At 40.6% G+C, this 26,451-nt stretch overlaps 1 protein-coding gene across 1 annotated transcript; it reads left to right on the plus strand.

Moving 5' to 3' along the window:
• Positions 1-5,240: 5,240 nt before the first annotated feature.
• Positions 5,241-25,420, plus strand: LOC131971150 (uncharacterized). The gene is made up of 6 exons (XM_059332462.1): positions 5,241-5,563; positions 14,099-15,398; positions 16,616-16,649; positions 17,190-17,469; positions 18,156-18,209; positions 22,766-25,420. Exons 1-6 carry the CDS (start codon positions 5,300-5,302, stop codon positions 24,296-24,298), a joined length of 3,465 nt encoding a protein of 1,154 aa, XP_059188445.1. The 5' UTR covers positions 5,241-5,299; the 3' UTR covers positions 24,299-25,420.
• The last annotated feature ends 1,031 nt before the right edge of the window (positions 25,421-26,451 follow it).

Raw genomic sequence — 26,451 nt, forward strand, 5'->3', positions numbered from 1 at the left:
GGCTATTTTTTGAAGGAGTGTTTTACACAGCACATTGTAGCCAGTTACCCGGATGTCGGCCATATTGGAAGTACTGGGATGTAAACAGACAATGAAAAGGTCGCTGAATGTTCATTTTAAGCAGGATTTAAAATGTCTAAATTACTAAAAAGCCCAGAAGAATGTGCATAAACGGCTCGACTTTACAGAGAATGACTAGGACAGCGGGAGAAACAACCATATTTACCTATAGTACTAACTCGTGTGACAAACTTCTAAATACAGGTGTTGTGTGGAAATCTGTTACCGTCAAATGATGTTTCCTGAATGGTGTTCTCCGTAGCATCACCTCCACGGTTGGAGTTAGGATTTAAGTTGAAGGTTAGGCCTTGTAGAGAGAACTGTTTGGGGTTAAGGTAAACTTGGGGTCATATTAACAACTTAAAGGAGGACTGGTTGGGGTCAGGGGTCAGGTTGGTGCAGGTTAAGGTAAGGGGGACACATATCGACGGGGGAACAGACTTTGACATAACACCGGTAAGACACCCGGCTTATAAAAGAGGTCTGCTTTTATTTACTAAAAATTGTTTTTACACCCGGTTACTAAATGAGGCCGGTCATTAATAGGGGCCCGGCTTTAAACTGAGGAAATATGGTAGTTAAAAAATCTAATTGGTTGTGTTTAGGTGGTTTTATTCTAATGTGACGGCCATCTATGGCGCCCACAGCCTTATTGAAGGCCTCATGCTGTACCTGCTGTACAAATCCTCGGCCAACTTCCTCCAGCGTGTTTGGGCTGGGAAAGAACCTTAGACTTATATTCTCCTGGTGCTAGAAGACCATTAAAAACAAAAACACTACATTACTAAGGTTTTATGATGGTATACGAACAAACATATGAAACAGATGAATGCAATCATAGCAGTGATATCAGCTACCAACCACGTTTTCCCCATTTGTATTCATATTGCTGTCTTAACAAAAGCAAATAAAAAAAGCACTATCGCTCTGCACACGGATATCAAATACGGTTGTAAGGGTTTGGGTTTGAGGCCTTTGGGTGGAGACTGAGCTTCCAACAAGTTCCAGGGCTGAGACAGGAGGAGGAGGAGGAGACACGCAGAGATGAGTGAGAGGAGTGTAGTGCAAAGATGACTGAAAGTTGAAAAAGAAGTAGCATTTTGATGCATTTTGACCCTTGTAACAACATGAAAGCACAGTGTAGGATTTGTAAAGTAAAGCTCTCCTATTAAGCAGGGTCCAATTGGACATCCAGCAGTTTAGTTGGAAGAAAAAAAGGCATGCATGCTCCTGCTACTACTCCACCTGTTGCTGCTGCTGCTGCTACCCTCCATGCATTTGCATGAGAAACACAACTAAGGCAGAGTGACAGGGAAGGGTTGTAAAGTTTCCTATTTCTTTTTTTCCATACTTACTTTACTGTCAACCAGTAAATGCTGATTGACAGATATATTTCATTAATTTATAAAGAGAAGATCACCTCACAGTTCTTTTTTTTCTTAATTTTTTTATCCCACGATTTTTGTAAGCCATTTTATTTAGCACCCAGTTTTTCCTATCATGATCCTGGGCGCCTCCCTGTCACTGGGGAGAGGCCTGAACTGGCCACATGCTTCCTCCGAGACATGAGGAGTTAGCAGACCGCTTCGTTATTAGGTGTGTTGTGGAATGTGTAGATTGATTGATAACTATTGTGTTTCATATATTGTGGCTATGCAGAACACTTACTTTTCACAAGGTACCACGCCATCCAGCACATACACATTGAACATTGATATTAGCTGGAAACTATTAGAATATTATTGGGAAATCGAACCTTGTAAAATTTGTTTTAAAAAAATTACTCAACCCAAATGTGAATCATAGCTTATTAAGGTCTACAAGCCGGTGCCATAACCTCTACATTTTTGCCAAATACAAGTCTAGCTTTGAGTTTTCCTAGTTTTCCTGGGATATTTCTTCGGTCTCCAGCCTCTCATTTGCACTTGGGTCCTCACTGCATTCTGACAAAATCATATAAATAAATTCTTATTATGACCTATTGGTAATGTATAGGCTAATTTAAATTTAAAAAAGGCTGTTTTATCTTCATTCTAAGGCTCAAAATAAGGGTTGTGGCTCCATTCCGACTGTTTTTCCCTTTTTTTGGCCAACAATGGCTCTTTAGTTAGTAAAGGTTGCCGACCCCTGCTCTAGACATGCACACACACACACACACACACACACACACACAGACGCTTCTTGATTTTATAGACAGGTAGATGTCCACAGACATGCAGTCACGTTCAGTCTCTTTTCCACCACATTCAGTGGTGGTTTGGCTCCCCCTACAGTCCGAGGGTTGTCAGTGAGAGGTAATAACAGAAAGAGACACATTCAACACACTCTGTTAGCAAAAGTCAATATTTACTTGAGGGAAAAATACTGACATTGCCATGGAAGCAGGAAAATGTGTTGGAGCCTGAGTCCAATCAGGTAAAACAACACATGGAACTGTACTGAGCTTGTTTTTATTTTATCTCTTCTCTCCCATGGTTTTCACTGTTAACATTACATTCTATTATTATACTATAGTTGATCTGGGAATTGATTGCTTACCTTTTTAAAGATTTATTGTTTTTATTTATTTATTTATAGGGGTGGAGGAAGAATGCAAATCCTTTACTGTAGTGAAAATACAGTCCGCATTGACGATGTTACTGCAGTAAAAGTACATAATGCAGTATTAGTGTAGGTCAGTGCAAATGTCCCCTGTGACAGTTACTGCAACTAATGATTTTTTTTCATTGTGGATTCATTTCCTGGTGATTTTCTCCATTAACCGATTTGATTGGTTTAATCTAATCAACAATCCGAAGCTCAACATTAATAAAAAATAATAAATTGGGTGGTGATTGATGTATAAAATGTATCATTAATTAATTAATTAATTAATTAATCATTAAAAGAATCAAAAGGAAAATTGGCAAATATTCATATTTGAGAAGACGGGACCATGATGTGTTTTTGTATAAAATGAGTATAAAAAAAGAATTGCTCTCATGGTCAAATGCTTCATATCTGTGCAAAAATGATAATTCTAAAGTAATTAGTAACTAAACCTTGAACCACATGCTTTGGCAGTATATAAGGATGGTAAAAAAAAGTTCCTTTATCTCATACTCATTACTTCTGTATGTCATGAGTTACTATCTCATAAAAACATACAATAATAAAATGAGTTTGTGATGATCAGACTAGCCCACTGTGTAAATACATCAGTGCACACCTGAGGATAAATCTTTTATTGTTCCTCTGTCATATCTCATCTGTTTGCAAGCCAGATATTTACTTTGTGTGTCATTTTCTAATGAGCTGCAGTTCAAGTGTAGATGGGTAATGATGCCTGTGTGTGTGTGTGTGTGTGTGTGTGTGTGTGTGTGTGTGTGTGTGTGTTGCAGGCAGGCTTCATAAAACATGTCAGCGAGGAACCCAGTGAGTGACAGTGGAGCTTAACGAGTCGTGCTTCAACTGTCCTCATCTCCAGTATGTCAGTATATTGGGGTGGTGGTGCACAAGGCAATAGGCAATAGTCTGGGATATTGAGATGGGCAATGATCCAGGCAACAGAGCAAATGACTAAATATTAAAATATGGAATATTTCATCCAGTTTTAACAGACTTTAGAAAAAACAATTCTCCCTAACTATCTGTTGTTAAAACATTTTTCCCATATTTGTAGAACCGGATGATGTAATAAATTCCTGATAATGTAATAACCCCGATAATGTAATAAAAATCTACACTTGAGTCCATTGAAAATGTAATAAAACCTGATAATGTAATAACTTCCGGATAATGTAATAAAGTGCATTTCCCAATAATGTAATACACTTTTTTTTTTACCGATAATGTAATAAAGTAAAACATTAATGGGAGGTTATTACATTATCAGGTTAGCCTTCATTTCGCAAGTCCTGATCATGTAATAATTCCCCAATATTGTAATAATTTAACAGCAGACCACCCATACTTGGGTTCAAGTGGTGATACTGTGTATCAACTCTAGCTCAAGAGCTCTAGCGCCACCAACAGGTCAAAGTTGAATGTTTATTAACTTTTGACCTAGAAGGGGGGTGCACGGCTGAAAAAGTTTCGGAACCGCTGCTTTAGAGGTTGTGGGCCTCTGGGCAATTGCCCAGTTGCCCATATGTTTAATCCGGCCTTGACTGGAGGAGGTGGTGGAGAGATGACCTGTCAAGATGTTCCAGGCCATCCTGAAATACTCAGATTATCACACAATCAATATTTAGGAAGTGTACTTGTAATGTGCAGTTTCATTGGAAGCATGATTACTCTTCTCTCTTCTGGATCTCCTGGGCTACTTGTCCTCTCTTCTGGATCTTCCTCAGGCCCCCTCCACCACTGCTGCTGCTCACGTACAAGGTTGACCAGTGAAAGAGCAGTGCAAGATGACATCAGAAGTGTCAGAGCCTGGTGTATTTTGTCTCAAAGACTCAGAGCCTCCAGACTCAGATGAGGAGTCTGTTTTCACCAAAATCTGCAACTAGCAGATGAATCAGAATGCTAATTTAAGTTAGCATCTTTGGGTAGTTTGTTAGCGTGTTAGCTTGTAATTGCAATGGTTTAATCTGCTGTCTGTATGAGATATTCCATGTCTCTCTGTCACCACTGGAGGGTGGTGTTATCATGTGTCACCAGACGTCCACTGTATGAGGCTGGTGAACTGCAGACATTCAGTTAATGAAAATATTATATGGTTACCAAACATACACAATAAAATGTTATTGGATGACACATATTTAAAAGATGTGTCAATTGATTTTGAATTTTAAAAAAGTGATTTTGTTGAACATCTCATACAAGTGCTGAGAAACATCTCCTTCTCTTTGAAATTTGTTGACATTTCAAGTTTATATATATATATATATATATATATATATATATATATATATAGCTCTTTTTATTTTACATTATTTCAATGTCTTCCTGTAAAAGAAGCAAGTCCACATAGTAAAAAATTCCCAGTTAAAAGTCCTTATGCAAAAGTAGGTAGGTATAATAAATACTACTTATATTATAATTACTTGTGCATTTGTTAAAAGAAGGATTCTACCTTCTGACAGTAAATTGACCGTAAATTAATATCATCTGACCACTAGAGTGAAATTTTGTTCTGAGTAATCATGAAAACTTGGAACCACGACAGTTTCAGTGGGAGGTGGCTTCACATGAAAGTGAAACTAACGGTTCGGATATAAAGCCAAGTCATCAGTGAGGCAGAGCAAAGAGAGAAACCATGGCGTCTGCTGTATACTCTGAAGATCTGACCTGTCCTATCTGTCTGACTATCTTCACTGACCCAGTGACTCTTCTCTGTGGACACTCTTTCTGCAGAGGTTGTATTACAGATGTTCTCAGTTCACAGCACCAGTGTCCACAGTGCCGGACTTCTGTTGCAACAGAAGGGACATGTCTTCCAACCAGCTATATATTGAAAAACCTCGCGGAAAAGGCAAAAGAAGCTGTGAAGACAAAGAAAGAGCGCGGACACGAGAAAGAGGTTAGTGTTATTGATAAGGAAATGTAGTCAACGTAATGTGTTTATGGCCGCTTTACGCATGGCAGATGCAGACTTTTTTTTTTATGTAGGCCTGAATCCTGAATAGGACTTTGGTAGTCCCTTGTGATCTGTCAGGGTATTATTATAATTATTGTTATTATTATAGTCAGGCTTTGTCATATATTACATGTTATTCCTAAGGTCAACTTTTAAACTAAACTGCAAGCGGCGTCGGAACCGTCATTATCAGCCGTCCAAAGTGCGTCTGTGTTTGGCAACAGTCATTTCTCCTCAAAAAATATCTTCGCGCTGGAGAAAAAACAGTGTATGCATGATTCATGTAAGCAAAAAGGCCTAAACATCACGTAAATGGACTGACTTAACATTTTGTGCATTAGTCAGTATGTCTAGTATTTCCAACATAATGATAAAGTTCTTGTTTTAAGGACAGCTTTCAAATTATTAACTCCAAATTCATGAGAGCATGGTATGGAACGAATCATCAATAAAATGTTGTCAAATGAGGAAGTGAGTGACAATAATGGATGATGCAACATTAAATGAGAGTGAATTGAAGTGCAATTAATACAGGATTCGTTGCTCTAACATGTCATGTACAATTGACTACAAACACATTGCAAAATTATAAAAGTATACAAGTGTGGCAGTCTATGAGTGAGTGAGGTGTGTATGTGGTTATGAAATAGCAGCTGCTTGTCTGGGTGTGGTTTCCCTTAAACAGGAAGAAAGACGAAACACAACTAAATGAATTATCACATATGCAGCAATGTGCCTAATATTACCAAAGCTAATATGAACAATACTCAGGAGTGATATGACTTGCATTCTTAAACTCCAATAATTTTAAACAGAGAAATTAATCACATGGCTATGTTCTATCACTTAGTTATCAAAGCCTCAGAATGAGTACAGCTAGCAATATTTGATATTTGCCACTTTGTAATTAAATTCAAATAACAAGACATGTTGTGAACCCGATATTCGATATTTCAATCTGACAGAGTCCAAGTCCGGTGAGCCGAGGGCCATAAACTAGAGTACATGGGCAACCATAGACTTTATATAAATAATGGAAGTGGTCACCGTGATGCCACCCATTGGTTTGTGGACTGCCCGATTGTGGCATCGACTTCACTGTTATGGCCATCTTGCTTTATCTAAAAATAAACTGTTAACACTAAAACAAAATGTACATAAAAAATTCAATAGCTGACTCTGAACAAGACATTTTAAATGACCAAATGTTCAAATAAACTTTCAGGAATTGAAAACACACGACAACCACATACAGGTTCATGGGTATTTAGATGTACACGTTGCCGTGGATACATTCTTCTGCTTCTCTCCTGATGACGGCTTGCCTCATTAGCAACCTGTCAATCAAAGGTGGCCACGCCCCAATTCATACCCTGCTTTAACATCTATTTTCTCTTTAAATTGGACCATTATTTACACAATTACCATCATAAAACTAGGGATTGAGACCAGAATGTTGCCAAGAGAATTTTTTGAGGTCATAAGTCAAGTGAGAAGTAGTGTCATTTGTATTGAGATGGATAGGACCGGAGTGCTTTAACAACCACTGTTGGCAATCCCTGTTGGATTTTTGAAAAATGACAGGCTTTTCCGAGTTTGCTTCACATGCATGTGAGTCCATAGCCTTCTCAGAAATTCTCCCTCCTGGCTGTACTTTTCTTAGCTCTCCGCGGACCACTGGGAAGGGTGGTGGAGTAGCTTGTGTATATAAATCCTGTTTCCACTGTCGGCAGATTCCATCCGTCACATTTGCCAGTTTTGAGCTGCAGCTTTTTGAACTTAATTGTTCTCCTCCCATGTTGTTTGCAGTGGTGTACCGTCCTCCGAAACATAATAAGGAGTTCATACAGGATTTTGAAAGTTTCCTCTCTGGTGTTATGGTTGACTATGAACATGTTTTAATTCAAGGTGATCTGAACATCCATGTGTGTTGTGAGACCAAACCTCTGGTAAAGGACTTCCTATCTCTGATCGACTCTTTTAACCTGACCCAGTGGATTTCTGGCCCAACACATGAAAAAGGACTGAAGAGCTTTTAGCTATTTTTGACTCAAAATGTACTAGCATCCTTGAATCTATCGCCCCTATGAGGAAAAAATCCGTCAAGGCCCTTTCTGAACCGTGGATAAATGACTCTATCCGAGCTCTCAGGCGCTCATGTAGGCGTGCTGAAAGGAGGTGGAAGAAGGATAAGCTACACATATCTCGTGGAATAATGCAGGACTGTCTTTTGGAATATCAGAATGCTGTTAAAGCTGCCAAAGCAGGTTACCTCTCAAACCTTGTCTCAAACAACATCAACAGGCCAAAGGTTTTGTTCAATGTTCTGGACTTTCTTGTAAACCCATGCACCACTGATCCCATTGTGTCATCACCTGCTCTCTGTAACAGTTTTCTTGATTTCTTTGTCAACAAAATCTCTGCTCTGCGATCAGTACCGCCTCTTGTTGCCTCTGACCCCTCCAGCTCCCCGATGTGCCCTGCTGTTTTTGACCAGTTTAAACCTTTATCGCTGTCTCAGCTGTTGGATGTAGTGCAGAAACTACGCCCCACAACTTCCCCTTCTGATAGCTTTCCCCCTCGTCTCCTAAAAAAGGTTTTTAATTCTGTGGGCTCATTCATTTTATTACTGTTTCATGCTTGTTTTAGCTCAGCCTGTTTTCCAGCTCCTTTTAAGCATGCCATAGTGCAGCCACTTATCAAAAAACCTAGCCTTGACCCATCCATCCTTGCTAATTTTCGGCCTACCTCTAAACTCCCCTTTCTGTCCAAGGTGTTAGATAAAGTAATGGCTACCCAGCTGGTATCATTTCTGGAAAACAATGACATTTGCGAAAAGTTCCAGTCTGGTTTTAGACCTCGACATAGTACAGAATCTGTACAATCTTTACTTGACATCAAGACTTGGATGAGCCTCAGCTTCCTAAATCTGAATGACAGCAAGACAGAGGTCATTGTGTTTGGGCGTCATAAACATTACAGCGACTGTGCTGATGCTCAGCCCCCCCTCCTTGGGTTCATGTATGTTGTGCAGCAAATCAACTGGCCAATGGATTCAAAGGCCTTTTAGATTCTTTTAATCTCACTCAATCTGTTAATGCACCAACACATGAGCATGGACACACCCTTGACCTGGTAATTTCTCATGGGCTCTCAGTTTCCCTCAGAGAAATAGTTGATACTGCTATCTCGGATCACCTCCCTGTTGTTTTTGACTTTGCTGCCCCCCCATCTGCCAATAAGCCAGTCTCCTCAGTTCGCAGACGCCGAATCTTCTCTCCATCAACAGCCGGGGAGTTTGCTGCTGCCTTCAGGGACTCTCAGCTGCTTGATGACTGTGGGCTGGTTCCTCCCCTTTGTCCAGACAACCTACTCTCCACCTTCCACTCAACATGTTCTGCGATCCTTGACTCTGTTGCACCTTTTCGGCAAAAATCCTCAAAAACTAAGCCAGATCCCTGGTTCAACGACCACACCCGTCTGCTCAGACAACGTTGCAGACAGGCTGAACGGCGCTGGAAGAAGGACAAATTGCATGTGTCCCTGGGTTGCTTAAGGGACAGTCTGGCTGCCTACCAGAGAGCTCTAAAGGAAGCCAAGGCAAAATATCTGTCCTCCATCATAGCTCAGAGCTCTCATCATCCCAGATTGCTATTTAGCACTATTGACTCTGTCATTAACCCACGCCCCACTGTCCTGTCTGATGCCTCCACTGCAACCTGTGAGGAGTTCATGTCTTTTTTCACTGATAAAGTGGCATCTGTTAGGCAAACCATTTATAACTTGAACTTGTCCCTTGTTGAAGTCTGTGCTCCTCCGGCACAGACTGCTGTTTTCGAGCAGTTTGAGAACATTTCACTGTCATCTCTTTCTAAGGTGGTTAGTGGCATGAAACCCACTAACTGTCCTTTAGATATCATCCCAGCTAAGTTTTTGAAGGAGGTTTTGAGTTCTGTTGGGTCAAGTCTGCTTGTTTTTATAAACACTTGTCTTAGCCTAGGGTCTGTTCCAGCTGCCTTCAAACACGCCATGGTTAGGCCCCTTTTAAAAAAGCCGCATCTTGACCCCTCTGTGCTCTCCAATTTTAGACCCGTCTCCCACCTGCCTTTTCTTTCTAAGGTTCTAGAAAAAGTTGTTTTTATTCAATTACAGGCATTTTTGGAGCTCAATTCTACCTTTGAAAAATTTCAGTCTGGTTTTAGATCCCGACATAGCACAGAGACTGCACTGTTAAAGGTGCACAATGATATTTCTTTGTCTGTGGACGCTGGTAATCCTGCTGTGCTGGTGCTGCTGGACCTCACGGCGGCCTTCGATACAGTCGACCACGCAGTCCTTGTATCTCGCCTAGAGCAGCACATTGGTATCCGTGGCACTGCTCTTCAATGGTTCAAGTCATACCTGGCAGACAGGAGCTTCTCTGTCGTCATTGGCGACCACTGCTCCTCAGCCGCATCCCTGCCCTGTGGTGTGCCACAGGGTTCAATTCTCGGCCCTATTCTGTTTTCTTTGTACATGCTTCCTCTGGGATCAATTATAAAACGACACAATTTGTCTTTTCACTTTTATGCAGACGATTTGCAGATATATCTGCCCATGTGTCCTAACGATAACACTGCATTCACTAAGCTCCTGGACTGCATTTCTGACATAAAGCGGTGGCTGGCACAGAACTTTTTGCATTTAAACGACAGCAAAACAGAATGCATTTTGTTTGGTTCACCATCTTCGTCAATTGTTTCCGCCACAAACTCTGGCACTCTGGCCCCCTTTTTAAAATCACATGTTAAAAACCTTGGTGTAATATTTGACAATGGACTCAAATTCGACAAACAGATTAGTTCTGTTGTCAGCACAAGCTTCTTTCAGCTCCGTCTCTTGGCCAAAGTTAAATCTTTCCTCAGTCGGCCGGATCTCGAGAAGGCAATCCATGCTTTTATCAGTTCGAGACTCGATTACTGCAATGCCCTCTACGTTGGCCTCAGCCAGTCTTCCATCTCTCGTCTTCAACTAGTACAGAACGCCGCTGCCCGATTTTTAACAGGCACATCGAGACGGGAACACATTACCCCTGTGCTGTCATCACTCCACTGGCTTCCAGTCCGTTTTAGAATTGATTTTAAACTTTTGTTATTTGTTTTTCAGGCCGTTAATGGACTGGCCCCATCTTATCTGTCAGAGATTTTAACTGTTCGCAATTGTGGCAGAGCCCTGCGCTCTTCGGGTCAACTTCTCTTAGAGGTCCCGAGGACACGGCTTAAACAGTGGGGCGATCGGTCTTTTGCCGTCGCTGCTCCAAGGCTGTGGAACAAACTGCCCCCTGACATTCGTTTCACTTCTGATCTCAGCCTTTTTAAATCAAAGTTGAAGACCCACTTTTTTAGGTTGGCATTTGATTCTGCCAACTCTGTTTCTTAGGTCTACTTATTTTGTTTGTTCCTTTCTATGTATGGCTATGGTCTATGGCTCGTACTAACTTGCAGCACTGCAGCACTTTTATTTTGTACTTATATGTTATGCATGTGTTATGTATTGTTTTTATGGATTTCCTGTGAAGCACTTTGGGTACCTTCTGGCTACTGTAAAGGGCTATACAAATAAACTTGATTTGATTTGATTCAAAAAAGTGCTCTGTCATTAAGAGCCTTGGTGTCACTTTCGACAGTGATTTTAAACTAGATAAGCAAATCGGCTATGTGGTCAAAAGTGCCTTTTTCCAGCTGCGACTTCTGGCCAGGGTAATACCGTACCTCTCTTCTAGTGACCTGGAGAAGGTTATTCATGCTTTTATCTCTACAAAGCTGGATTTTTGCAACTCGCTGTATGTAGGTCTAGACCAGTGCTCATTGCGACGCCTACAACTCGTACAGAATGCTGCAGCGCGTCTTTTAACAGGCACAAAGAAACGGGAACACATAACCCCAGTTCTGGCCTCTCTACACTGGCTCCTTGTCCGTTTCAGAATAGGTTTTAAAATCCTGATGTTTGTTTTTAAAATTTTAAACGGATTGGCTCCAGCATATTTGACCGAACTGATACAGGTTCACAGATCGACCAGAGCTCTGAGGTCTGCAAATGAGTCCTACCTGGATGTGCCTAAATGCAGGCTAAAAACAAAAGGCGATCGCTCTTTTGCAGTGGCTGCCCCGAAGCTGTGGAACAGTTTACCGCTGCGTATCCGGTCGTCAAAGACATTGCACAATTTTAAATCTTCTCTTAAGACTCATTTTTTCTCCCAGGCTTTTGAACCTGCATGAGAAGAAAGTTGTTTCTGTGTGCTGTATTGTACATCTCATCTCATATATTATTAGATTAAATTGTCTTTTATTTTTATTTTGTGAGTTTATTGTTATTCAATTATGTATCTTGTATTGCATTGGATTTTTTGTTGTGATTCAGTTATGTAAAGCACTTTGGTCAACCTTGGTTGTATATAAAGTGCTCTATAAATAAACGTGACCTTGACCTTGACATGCAATACCAATGCAGTGTATATACTCACTCTGTATCATTCATGCACAGATCACTCATGATAGTTATTGCACTGCACAGTCGTAGTCCATCACTTGGTCAACCGATTGAAGCATCCTGCTTTAAACTGTGTGACATCAGTTAAATTTACCACCAGCTCTTGGGTTGGCTCCCACGATGTAATTACCAACACTAAATGAACAGATACCTAACTTTACCACTATATGGGCAACTGTACGTTACACTAACTTTTAATTTTTAATTTTGGGCCGGTTTCTACCACTAACCCCAAATGCATGCAACACACTTGTTCATCAACAAAAGTAGGAAAAATCTAAAGTTGTGATGCAGTTGAAGGAGTAAACTTGTCATCTCCTCTTCTTCACTTCTTCAGGAGAAAGTGCAGGGAGGACAAGTGATCAGCCATAATTTGGCAGTTGACTTGATGAGCTCGTTCTCAAAGTGAAATTTAAATAGTGAACCTTCAGGCTACCCTATAAGAAGAACACTCATGGGTCTGGGTCACTGGCAACTAAAGACACAAAACCACATTGCTTTCTGTGGAAAACCCCCCTTACCTCATTAAGTATCTCTCTCAACTTTAGTGTTTAGAGCACTTCTCCTTTCCACACAGCAGTTGTGTCAATCTAAAACAGCACCAAGCTTGGGGGAAAGCTCGGTCTAAAGGACAAAGTCTGTGAATACAGTTTAATGCCTTCATTCTTCATTCTAATCTCATTCTCATGGTAGTTAAGTGTAGTTCAACCATAGACTGCATATAAATAATGGAAGTAGTCACCGTGACGTCACCCATTGGTTTGTGGCCCGTTGGAAGCATCGAGTTCAGTGTTACACTTGCCGCCATCTTGTGTCACCATCTTGTTTCCGATACGGGGAGCAGACCATATCTGGACTGTGGAGGAGGAGAGGGATCTGATCACTGACTACAGCCTCTCTACACCTCAACCTGACTGAGAGAAGCTGCTGCTAATTCATGTTAGCATTAACTGGAGCATTAACTGGGATGTTAGTTTTGGCTAGCAAAAAAACAAAAACAAAGTTTACGTTACTTACCTTAGAAAACTGACCAGCGACTCATTGGAGTGTCTGTTTGTCCAACCAAACACTGAACAAGACATTTTTAATTACCAAAGTCATTAAGTGAAAATACAGTGAAAGGGACAAAGTTATGAGACCAAACCGCTAAAAGTCCTTTTTTATATCTATATAACGTTATATATAAATTTATTGACACGTTGCCGTGGATACGCATTGTTCTGCTTCTCTCCTGATGACGGCTCACCTTGTTAGTGACCTGTCAATCAAAGGTAGCCACGCCCCAAATCATACAATTCTTTATCTTCTATTTTCTTCTAAATGGGGCCATTATTTGAACTATTAACATCAAATTCTCTTGAAGAAGATTCTTTACTAGTGATTGAGACCATAGTGTTGTCCTAAAATACATTTCTGAGGTAATAAATCAAGTGACAAGTTTTCTCATTTTGCATTGAAATGAATGGACAGAAATCTTTCTGCAGCCAAACTTAGCGCCCCCTGCTGGAATTTTTGGTAGAATGCAGCTTAAGGCCCTTCGTAGTTTGCCTCCCTGCTCAGACCCGGAGGTAGCCGCCTGAGTTAAACAGGGTAAGAAAAATCAGATAAAGTGAAAACACACTTGACAGGACATAAAAATATATTTATGACTATCCAGAGTATTTTGGAGTTTTACTTAGAGTAAAATAAAAATGTCACGACAGACCTGATGGAGGCAGGACACTGTAATGTAGGTGATGAAACAAATGATTTGACTGTAGGTGAATAACCATTAGATCCTGACCTGATCCTGTCATGGTGTTGTAAAGAGTTTATGTTAATTATAGAAAATAATAATGTTTCTAATGTCTTCAGTCAATACCTCCTTTTTGTATTAGCCTACACATTTTTAATGTATCATTATCTTTAGCAGTTGTATTTATTAATCCATAATTGTCTTGTTTTTTACAGGCGGCTGAGCTGTGCCCAGAGCATGACGAAAAGCTGAAACTGTTCTGCGTCACAGATCAGCTGCTAGCTTGTATCATATGCAGAGATGGAGAGAGACATGAAGGACACAAGTTTAAACCAATCAAAGAAGCAGCTGCATCTCTGAGACAGGAGTTACAGGAGGGTGTACAGAGCTGTGCTGGTGATGTCCTGGCTACAGAGAGCCTAGCCAACACACAGAGGGAAGAAATAAGACAAACCAAAGAGAAGTCTCAGCAGCTGATGACCCAAATCCACAGGCAGTTTGAGGAGATGCACCAGTTTCTGAGAAAGAGAGAAGATGAGATAAAGAATGAGCTGAAAAACAAAGAGGAAGATGCTGTTGAGAAAATGAATGAGAGCTTAAAAGCTCTAGAAACAGCTTTGTCTCAGAGCAGAGAGCTGGAGGTGAAACTGACATCAGTTCTAAAAATTGAAGACTCAGAGAAGTTCTTAAAGAGCTGGACTGAAGCTAGCAGCTTGATGACTTCACAACAGTTATTGAGGCCCAAAGCAAATGATCTCCAAGTGGTGAAGACCTCTCTCTCTTTGGGGCCTTATGAAAGCCACCTGCAGTTCTTTGTGTGGAAGGAGATGCTTCAGGTGGTCCAGCCCCGAGCTGAGCTGGTCTCACTGAAGAGCAACAGTACAGACATCACTGTGTCTGGTGATGGGCGGAGTGTGTTTTGTACTCCCAGAAGCAACCAAGATACATCAGGTGACTCCTATGGTTTTACTTCTGCCAGAGGAACCAGCCCACACCCAGCCGAAGCTCCTGCTTTTGCTTCTGCAGCAGGATTCAGCAAACAAGCTGCTTCTCGTTTTGGTTCTAGGGGAAGATTGGTCACCCCCTTAGCTACAGGTTTTAATTTTGGTGGATTTGGAGGATTCAGCCAAACCATGACCGCTCCTTCTTCAATTGAAGGATTATTAATCAACACAAATCCTGAGTTTACTTCAAGGCAGCATTACTGGGAAATAGAGGTTGGACAAAGGGATTATTGGGAACTAGGAATTAAAGATAACTTCCTGAAATATGATGGCCAAAAATATGCCACCTGTGATCTAAATTTCAACACAGAGCTTTCATTTGAAGACAGACCGCGGAAGATTGGGATTTACCTAAACTGCTCAGCCAAGAAGCTCTCCTTCTACAATGCAGACAACATGACACATATTCACACTATGAGCTCCATTGTCATGGCCAAGTCACTGTCAGCATATGTTAAGATTAGAAGCGCAGCAGCAGCAGATGCTAACCCTCTGACAGTGTGCTGGTACTGAAGTCAAGATCAGCATCCCTCTATTGAATGGTGTTGCCATATGGCCAAAGATACTTTACAGTTTTACATGTTCTATGAGGCAGTTGTATAAAAAACATGATTTATTATTTAGTTATGAAAAGGGAGCTTTCTACATTTATATGGCAAAAACTTAATCCACATACATGATCAGGAAATCCTGTTTGCACTTTGTTTTTCTGTGGACATGTGACACTGAGAATGTCACAATAAGAGGGCTCCACGAATCGACTAATTGTTTCATATTCAAGCAAAATTCTCCAAACAAATCCTTAAATTAAGTAGTTGGGGCATCCTAATGGTTAAGGGTCCAGGGAACAACCAGGGAGACTGGCTGGCTGGGTTTCCAGAGTTTGGAACTTTTTATGATTTTGTATATATATATATAGTAGTTTCTGTTATTTTGTAAGTATTATCTAGATTAAAATGTACCAATTACACCATTGGAAATCAGAAGTAATTGTGATATTCCCCCCAGTTGTATGTTGGTTCAATTTTGTATAGATTTTGATTCAGTTAGCCGAGTCAGGTGGCCTCCTGATTCTGAATGGTGAAAAATGTGAGAACATGAAAATGTAGATTGTATATGACTTTTCACAGCTGCCAATGGCAACAATTTAACAACAACTCCCTTAAAAATATGTGTATAATATGTATATAATATAAATATTTGTATTAATATCCAGATTAATGAAGCAATTCATGTAATGAAAATCTAATAAAACATTTTTATCAGGTTATGTCAATAATTTGTGTAACAGGATAATATTATAACATGTATCAGTTTTGTTATATTTTCAGTTTTTAAAGGAACGTAAAATATCTAAAAAGAAATAGGCAATTTCCAAGAAAACCTATTTTTATTTTTATTCATATTATTATTTTGTATATAACAAAGTAATGAAAAATATGACTTTTTTGCAGTGTATTATTTATGTTTATCAGTCTGTCCTTCTAACATGTATAACATTGTTTATGTTACATTATTGGGCTTGTAGTTAAGGTGATTGCATGTTTATGACCAGATAAATAATTTTGAATTTGTGTTTTCTCAATTTGAATAATGTTGTTTATGCTTGCCTTCTGCCTTCATTAGATAGCAGACTTCATTATCTGTGATCATTTTATCTGCTGTCTGTATGAGATATCACATGTCTCTCTGTCACCACTGGAGGGTGGTGTTGTCTTGTGTCACCAGACCTCCGCTGTATGGGGCTGGTGAAAAGCAGATTGTCAGTGAATAAAAATATAATATGGCAAAAACATACAAAATAAAACTTTATTAGCTCAAACATACCCAAAATATCTGGCTTTTTTCTTTTTAAAGTGATTTGTGTTGAACATCCATTACAAATGCAGAAAACATGTCCATCTCTTTGACATTTGTTGATATTTTAAGGTTGTATAGTTCTTTTCATTTTACATTATTTCAATGTGTTTCTGTAAAAGTAGCAATACCACACAGTAAAAATACACAGCTACGAGTAAAAGTGTAGTGACTGTTAAACTGTTGTGTTTCTGAACATATTAGATTATTATTACTCATGCATTACTTAAAAGAAGGATTCTACTGTTTTAGTTGGAAAAAATACTTAAATTAAATAAATAACGGTTTAAAACTAAAACACTAGAGTGAAATGTTGTGATGAAGGGACGAACATGTTCTGACAAATTATTAAAACTTGGAACCACGACAGTTTCAGTGGGAGGTGGCTTTCACATGAAAGTGAAACTAACGGTTCAGATATAAAGCCAAGTCATCAGTGAGGCAGAGCAAAGAGAGAAACCATGGCGTCTGCTTTATACTCTGAAGATCTGACCTGTCCTATCTGTCTGACTATCTTCACTGACCCAGTGACTCTTCCCTGCGGACACTCGTTCTGCAGAGGTTGTATTACAGATGTTCTCAGTTCACAGCACCAGTGTCCACAGTGCCGGACAGCTGTTGCAACAGAAGGGACATGTCTTCCAACCAGCTATATATTGAAAAACCTCGCGGAAAGGGCAAAAGAAGCTGAGAAGACAAACAAAGAGCGCGGACACGAGAAAGAGGTTAGTGTTATTGATAAGGAAATGTAGTCAACATAATGTGTTTATGGCCGCTTTACGCATGGCAGATGCAGACTTTTTTTTATGTAGGCCTGAATCCTGAATAGGACTTTGGTAGTCTGGCTATGTCATATATTACATGTTATGCCTAAGGTCAACTTTTAAACTAAACTGCAAGCAGCGTCGGAACCGCAAAATATCTTTGCGCTGTATATGTGTATGTATGATTTATTCATGTCAGCAAAAAGGCCTATACATCATGTAAATGGACTGACTTAACATTTTGTGCTTTAGTCAGTATGTCTAGTATTTCCAACATAATGATAAAGTTCTTGTTTTAAGGACAGCTTTCAAATTATTCCACTCCAAAGTCATGAGAGCATGGTATGGAATGAATCATTAATAAAATGTTGATTAAAACATCACAAAGTCCAAAATCAGATGTTAAGCCTGTATGTCAGCAGCTGAAGTTGTTGATTTACATGTTGATTACATGGATCACAGTTGCATATGCAAGTTTCCCAATAAGCCAGGCTTATCATAGGTAGTTTGACTCATTTTCAGTTCATTCGATTATATTTAGGAAATTCAACATAGTTCAAGCTGAGTTACAATGGCAACTTCAGCTGGAAGCTGAGAAAGAGGCTGTGTAACCAAAATAAAATTGTTTTATTTGCTTTTTGGAACAGATCCCTGGACTGCAAAACAAACAAATAAAGAATGATGCAACTTCATATGAGGAAGTGAGTGACAATAATGGATGATGCAACATTAAATGAGAGTGAATTGAAGTGCAATTGATACAGGATTCGTTGTTCTAACATGTCATGTACAATTGACTACAAACACATTGCAAAATTATAAAAGTATACATATGCAGAAAAGGGTTTAATACAAAAATAGCAGCTGCTTGTCTGGGTGTGGTTTCCCTTAAACAGGAAGAAAGACGAAACACAACTAAATAAATTATCACATATGCAGCATTGTGCCTAATATTACCAAAGCTAATATGAACAATAATCAGGAGTGATATGACTTACATTCTTAAACTCCAATCATTTTAAACAGAGAAATTAATCACATGGCCATGTTCTATCACTTAGTTATCAAAGCCTCAGAATGAGTACAGGTAGCAATATTTGATATTTGCCACTTTGTAATTAAATTCAAATAACAAGACATGTTGTGAACTCCATATTCGATGTTTCAATCTGACAGAGTCCAAGTCCGGTGAGCCGAGGGCCATAAACTACTTTATATAAATAATGCAGGCTAAGCAGGGCATTCCAGACGTCCCTCTCCCCAGCCACAACGTCCAGCTCCTCCTGGGGGACCCCGAGGCGTTCCCAGGCCAGTCGAGAGATATAATCCCTCCACCGTGTTCTGTGTCTTCCCCGGGGCCTCCTACCAGTTGAACGTGCCCGGAACATCTCTAACGGGAGGCCTCCGGGAGGCATCCTTACCAGATGCCCAAACCACCTCAGCTGGCTCCTTTCAACGCGAACGAGTAGCGGCTCTACTCCAAGCTCCCTCCGGATGTCTGAGCTCCTCACCCTATCTCTAAGGCTGAGCCCAGCCACCCTACGGAGGAAGCTCATGTCAGCCGCTTGTATCCGCGATCTCCTTCTTTCGGTAACTACCCAAAGCTCATGACCATAGGTGAGGGCTGGAACATAGATAGAGCGGTAAATCGAGAGCTTTACCTTCCAGCTCAGCTCCTTTTTCACCACGACGGTCCGGTACAACGCCCGCATCACTGCTGACACCGCACCAAACCGCCTGTTCATCTCACGCTCCGTTCTACCCTCACTCGTGAACAAGACCCCGAGATACTTGAACTCCCTTTCTTGAGGCAGTAGCTCTCTCCCCACCCAGAGGGGGCAATCCACCGTTTTACAGCAGAGAACCATGGCCTCAGACTTGGAGGTGCTGATTCTGATCCCTACCGATTCGCACTCGACTGCAAACCGCCCCAATGAGTACTGGAGGTCCCGGTCTGATGAAACCAAAAGCTGCTGCGCCTTGAGATCCTGTCCATGAAAACCATGAACAGAATCGGAGACAAGGGGCAAACCTGGCAGAGGCCAACTTCCACTGGGAACGTGTTTGACGTTGTGCCGATTATGCGGACACAGCTCTCACTTTGGTTATATAGGGACCAGATAGCTCGTAGCAACGAGCCCAGTACCCCATATTCCCGCAGTACCCCCCACAAGGGGGACACGGTTGTAAGCCTTCTCCAAGTCCACAAAACACATGTAGAATGGATGAGCAAACTCCCAAAAAAAAAGAGCTGGTTGGAAAAGAGCTGGTCCATTGTTCCACGGCCAGGACGAAAGCCGCATTGTTCTTCCTGAATCTGAGGTTCGACAATCGGCAGGAGCCTCCTTTCCAGCACCCTGGAGTAGACTTTCCTGGGGAGGCTAAGCAGTGCTGTGGAAGTGGAAGGGGTACCACCTGGGGACTCTATAGTTCTCCTGGGAGACTAACAATAATGGTACCTTGAGGGGGGTGATCGGGAGGAACGGCCTGCCCGATCTGAACCCGAGTGGTGTTTTGTTATTGGACTTCTGTGCTAGTCATTGTTTGTCCATAACAAACACCATGTTCGAACATAGAGTTGCTCATAAGTGTACCTGGTACCAGAGCACTCTAGGCCAAAGATCAATGATCGATTTTATTATCATATCGTCAGATCTGCAGCCGCTTGTTCTGGACACACGGGTGAAGAGAGGAGCAGAGCTGTCAACTGATCACCATCTGGTCGTGAGTTGGATCAGGTGTGGGGGGTCAAACTGGCAAACCCAAGCATGTAGTGAGGGTGAACTTGGAACGTCTAGCAGAGGCCCCTGTCTGCAGAAATTCTGAAGAATTTCTCCAGCATCCTGAGTGAGGCTGGAGACATGGAGTCCGAATGGGCCATGTTCAAAACCTCAATTGTTGACGCGACTGGTAGGAGCTGAGGTCTGAAGGTCGTTGGGGCCTGTCGTGGCTGCGACCCAAGAACCCGCTGAAGAAGGAGGCTTTTCAGTCTTGGTTGGCTGAAGGGTCTCCAGAAGCAGCAGACAGGTACCGTTTGGCCAGAAGGCCATGGAGGAGGACTTTCGGTCCGGCTCAAAGAGGTTCTGGAAAACCGTTTGGCGACTCAGGAAGGGAAAGCAGGGTTTCACTCAAGCTGTGTGTGATCTGACCTGGGGATGTCGTCAGACGGTTGAAAACGCACTTAAAAAAAACTCCTTAATCCAGCCAACACGTCCTCTGTGGAAGAGTCTGAAGACTCATCAGTATCCCTTGCAGAAGTCGCCGAGGTAGTCAAAAAGCTACCCGACAACAAGGCGCCAGGGTTGGATGAGATTCGCCCTGAGATGCTGAAGGCTCTGGACACTGTTGGGCTGTCATGGTTTACACGCCTCTTCAGTGTCACGTGAAGGTCTGGGACAGTGCCAGTGGAGTGGTGGTTCCCATTTTTTAAAAAGGGGGACTGGAGGATGTGTTAAATTGGACCATTATTCACACAATTAATATTATATTGTCTTGAAGAAAATGTAAAACTAGGGATTGAGACCAGAATGTTGCCACAAGAATTTTTTGAGGTCATAAGTCAAGTGAGAAGTAGTGTCATTTGTATTGAGATGGATAGGACCGGAGTGCTTTTGCAACCACTGTTGACGATCCCTGTTGGATTTTTGAAAAATTGCAGGCTTTTCCGGGTTTGCTTCACATGCAATACCAATGCACTGTATATACTCACTCTGTATTATTCATGCACAGATCACTCATGAAAGTTATTGCACTGCACAGTCGTAGTCCATCACTTGATCAACTGGCTGAAGCATCCTGCTTTAAACTGTGTGACATCAGTTAAATATACCACCAGCTCTTGGGTTGGTCCCATGATGTAATTACCAACACTAAATGAACAGATACCTAACTTTACCACTATATGGGCAACTGTACGTAACACTAACTTTTTATTTTTATTTTTGGGGCGGTTTCTACCACTAACCCCAAATGCATGCAACACACTTGCTTGTCAACAAAAGTAGGAAAAATCTAAAGTTGTGATGCAGTTGAAGGAGTAGACTTGTCATCTCCTCTTCTTCACTTCTTCAGAAGAAAGTGCAGGGAGGACAAGTGATCAGCCATAACTTGGGAGTTGACTTGATGAGTCTACTCCGATCTGATGAGTCAGATACAGTTGAATGCCTTCATTCTTCATTCTAATCTCATTCTCATGGTAGTTAAGTGTAGTTCAACCATAGACTGCATATAAATAATGGAAGTAGTCACTGTGACGTCACCCATTGGTTTGTGGCCTGTTGAAAGCATCGAGTTCAGTGTTACACTTGTCGCCATCTTGTTTCCGATTCGATGAAAATACAGTGAAAGAGTCAAAGTTATGAGACCAAACCGCTAAACGTCCTTTTTTATATCTATATAACGTTATATATAAATTTATTGACACGTTGCCGTTGATACGCATTGCTCTGCTTTTCTCCTGGTGACGGCTCGCCTTGTTAGTGACCTGTCAATCAAAGCTAGCCATGCCCCAAATCATATGATTCTTTATCTTCTATTTTCTTCTAAATGGGGCCATTATTTGAACTATTAACATCAAATTGTCTTGAAGAAGATTCTTTACTAGTGATTGAGACCATAGTGTTGTCCTAAAATAAATTTCTAAGGTAATTAATGAAGTGACAAGTTTTCTCATTTTGCATTGAAATGAATGGACAGATTTTTTCTGCAGCCAAACTTAGCGCCCCCTGCTGGAATTTTTGGTAAAATGCAGCTTAAGGCCCTTCGTAGTTTGCCTCCCTGCTCAGACCTGGAGGTTGCCGCCTTGCAGCCGAGTTAAACAGGGTAAGAAAAATCAGATAAAGTGAAAACACACTTGACAGGACTATCCAGAGTATTTTGGAGTTTTACTTAGAGTAAAATAAAATGTCATGACAGACCTGATGGAGGTCAGGACACTGTAGTTTAGGCTATGAAACAAATGATTTGACTGTAGGTGAATAACCATTAGATCCTGACCTGATCCTGTCACGGTGTTGTAAAGAGTTGATGTTAATTATCGAAAATAACCATAAATAAGCAGCTCTCTCACTCTGGAGAGTAACTTGTTGCTCTCTGATGGCAACAAATGTTATTAAACCCAGAAGAAATAATTGAATTGTCTGTTTCTAATGTCTTCAGTCACTTCCTCCTGTTTGTATAAGCCTACACATTTTTAATGTATCATTATCTTTAGCGGTTGTATTTATTTATCTATAATTGTCTTGGTTTTTTTTTACAGGCGGCTGAGCTGTGCACAGAGCATGACGAAAAGCTGAAACTGTTCTGTGTCACAGATCAGCTGCTAGCTTGTATCATATGCAGAGATGGGGAGAGACATGAAGGACACAAGTTTAAACCAATCAAAGAAGCAGCTGCATCTCTGAGACAGGAGTTACAGGAGGGTGTACAGAGCTGTGCTGGTGATGTCCTGGCTACAGAGAGCCTAGCCAACACACAGAGGGAAGAAATAACAAAAACCAAAGAGAAGTCTCAGCAGCTGATGACCCAAATCCACAGGCAGTTTGAGGAGATGCACCAGCTTCTGAGAAAGAGAGAAGATGAGATAAAGAATGAGCTGAAAAACAAAGAGGAAGATGCTGTTGAGAAGATGAATGAGAGCTTAAAAGCTCTAGAAACAGCTTTGTCTCAGAGCAGAGAGCTGGAGGTGAAACTGACATCAGTTCTGAAAATTGAAGGCTCAGAGAAGTTCTTAAAGAGCTGGACTGAAGCTAACAGTTTGATGACTTCACAACAGTTATTGAGGCCCAAAGCAAATGATCTCCAAGTGGTGAAGACCTCTCTCTCTTTGGGGCCTTATGAAAGCCACCTGCAGTTCTTTGTGTGGAAGGAGATGCTTCAGGTGGTCCAGCCCCGAGCTGAGCTGGTCTCACTGAAGAGCAACAGTACAGACATCACTGTGTCTGGTGATGGGCGGAGTGTGTTTAATACTCCCAGAAGCAAACAAGCTACATCAGGTTCCCTCTTTGGTTCAGTGTCTGGTGATGGGCGGAGTGTGTTTAATACTCCCAGAAGCAACCAAGCTACATCAGGTTCCCTCTTTGGTTCAGTGTCTGGTGATGGGCGGAGTGTGTTTAATACTCCCAGAAGCAACCAAGCTACATCAGGTTCCCTCTTTGGTTCAGTGTCTGGTGATGGGCGGTGTGTGTTTAATACTCCCAGAAGCAACCAAGATACATCAGGTTCCCTCTTTGGTTCAGTGTCTGGTGATGGCCGGAGTGTGTTTAATACTTCCAGAAGCAACCAAGCTACATCAGGTTCCCTCTTTGGTTCTCGTCCCGCCCCAACACCCAGCCAACACACACTTTGTGGTTTTGGTTCTGCTCAGTTTGGTTCTGCTTCTTTTGGTTCTGGGGGAGGATTTGGCCAAACCATGACCCCTCCTTCTTCAAGTGAAGGATTATTAATCAACACAAATCCTAAATTCACTTCAGGACAGCATTACTGGGAAATAGAGGTTGGACACAGGGATTATTGGGAACTAGGAATTAAAGATAACTTCCTGAAATATGGTCGCAAAAAATATGCCATCCGTGGTCCAAATTCAACCACAAAGGTTCCATTTGAAGTCAAACCTCGGAAGATTGGGATTTACCTAAACTGCTCAGCCAAGAAGCTCTCCTTCTACAATGCAGACAACATGACACATATTCACACTATGAGCTCCATTGTCATGCCCAAGTCACTGTCAGCATATGTTAACATTAGCACAGCAGCAGCAGATGCTAACCCTCTGACAGTGTGCTGGTACTGAAGTCAAGATCAGCATCCCTCTATTGAATGGTGTTGCCATATGACCAAAGATACTTTACAGCTCCAAATATTATAATATTAGGGCCATTAAATAAAATGCATGATTTAGTATTTAGTTATGAAAAAGGAGCTTTCTACATTTATATGGCAAAAACTTAATCCACATACATGATCTGCACTTCCTTTTTCTGTGGACATGTGAAACTGAGAATGTCACAATAAGAGGGCTCCACGAATCGACTAATTGTTTCATATTTTAAGCAAAATTCTCCAAACAAGTCCTTTAATTAACTAGTTGGGGCATCCTAATGGTTAAGGGTCCAGGAAACAACCAGGGAGACTGGCTGGCTGGGTTTCCAGAGTTTGGAACTTTTTATGATTTTATATATATATAATAGTTTCTGCTATTTTGTAAGTATTATCTACATTAAAATGTACCAATTACACCGTTGGAAATCAGAAGTAATTGTAATATTCCACCCAGTTGTATGTTGGTTCACTTTTGTATAGATTTTCATTCAGTTAGCCGAGTCAGGTGGCCTCCTGATTCTGAATGGTGAACAAGATGTAACTGGGTCAGAATGGATTATGTAATATGAATTTGATTTTGAAAAATATAGATTGTATCTGACTATTCGCAGTTGCCATGGCAACAATTGACCAACCACTCCCTTAAAAATATATTTTTTAAATTTTGTATTAATATTCACATTATTTAAGCAATTTCAGGTAATGAAAACCCAATAAAACATTTTTATCAGGTAAAGTTAATAATTTGTTTGACAGAAAAAATATATATAACATGTACCAGTTGTGTCTTATTTTCAGTTTTTAAAGGAACATGAAATATTAAAAAAAAAAAGGCATATTCATATTATTATTTTGTATATAACAAAGTTATGATGTATTATTCTTGTTTGTCATTCTGTCCTTCTATCATGTCTAACATTATTTTTGGGCTTGTGGTTAAGGTGTTTAGTATGTGTATGACCAGATAAATCATTTTGAATTTGTGTTTTCTTAATTTGAATAATGTCATTTGTGTTTGCCGTCTGACTTTATTAGATAGCAGACTTTATTATTTGTGATCAAGTGTGTTTTACATTATTGTACTGAAGTGGTTTTATCCAATATCACATGTCTCTCTGTCAGCACTGGAGGGTGGTGTTATCATGGGTATCACCTGTATGAGACTTGTGCCTCTGTGTGTCAGACTTTAAATCAATAAAACTCTTAGAATAAACATAAAATATATGTTTGCTTTTTTAAAATTTTGTTAGCATATCCTCCCACACAGATACTGAGAAGCATCTCCTCCAACTAGATCTCTATTGAATAAATCCTCAACAAACTACTTTAAAAATAATTATCTTCTCAACCTTTTTTATTTTATTATAAAGATGATGTAATCATGAAGGCATTCCATTTTCCACTTGTGGCCAAATGGAGAAGACAGCTTTGACTGACACTACGGTATTTCTATATGTAGCTAATAAATATGTTTTAATTTTGGCAACAAAAAAAAATTCAGTTGACTCACTCACAGTTGACTTTGCTGAACAGGGGGCTAAACTTCATCCCCACTAAGGGCAGCAACAAAAATATAATTGAACAGAGTAGATGGGACATTCAACAGTACCACACAAGACTAAAAACTAGCAGCGCAATATCAACACAAGGAGGATTTGGATACACCTCCAATCACTCTAGAATCTAGTTGGACTCCCCCAATTGGCAAAGCACGCAAGTCACTGCCCTCTTTACGGCTGATATTTACCATTACTAGTGCAGTACTGTAGGAAGTATGTATTTGTTTAGTGCAAGATTGTATTTTGTAGGTTATGCTAATGCCTTGCTAGTGTAACCTTAAATAACACAGAAACGTTATCTTTCAGTCCGTATTATGCTTAGCCGTCAGTTAATAAAGTTTTGTTTCTACTGTTTTCAATGGATCAAACTGATGTGGAAGAAAGGGCTTGAATCTCTGCTTAGCATGCTACTGGTGAGATAGCACATTACGCAGTATGCTGTAACAAGGTACCAGTAGGTGCAGTAGATTCAGACCCAGCATTCGTGATATGCAGCTCTTAAGGCTGTGCAATTGGGCAATTAGTTGAAAGGGGTGTGTTTAAAAAAAATAGCAGTGTCTGCCGT

The sequence above is a fragment of the Centropristis striata genome, chromosome 5, assembly GCF_030273125.1.
Source record: "Centropristis striata isolate RG_2023a ecotype Rhode Island chromosome 5, C.striata_1.0, whole genome shotgun sequence".
NCBI lineage: Eukaryota > Metazoa > Chordata > Actinopteri > Perciformes > Serranidae > Centropristis > Centropristis striata.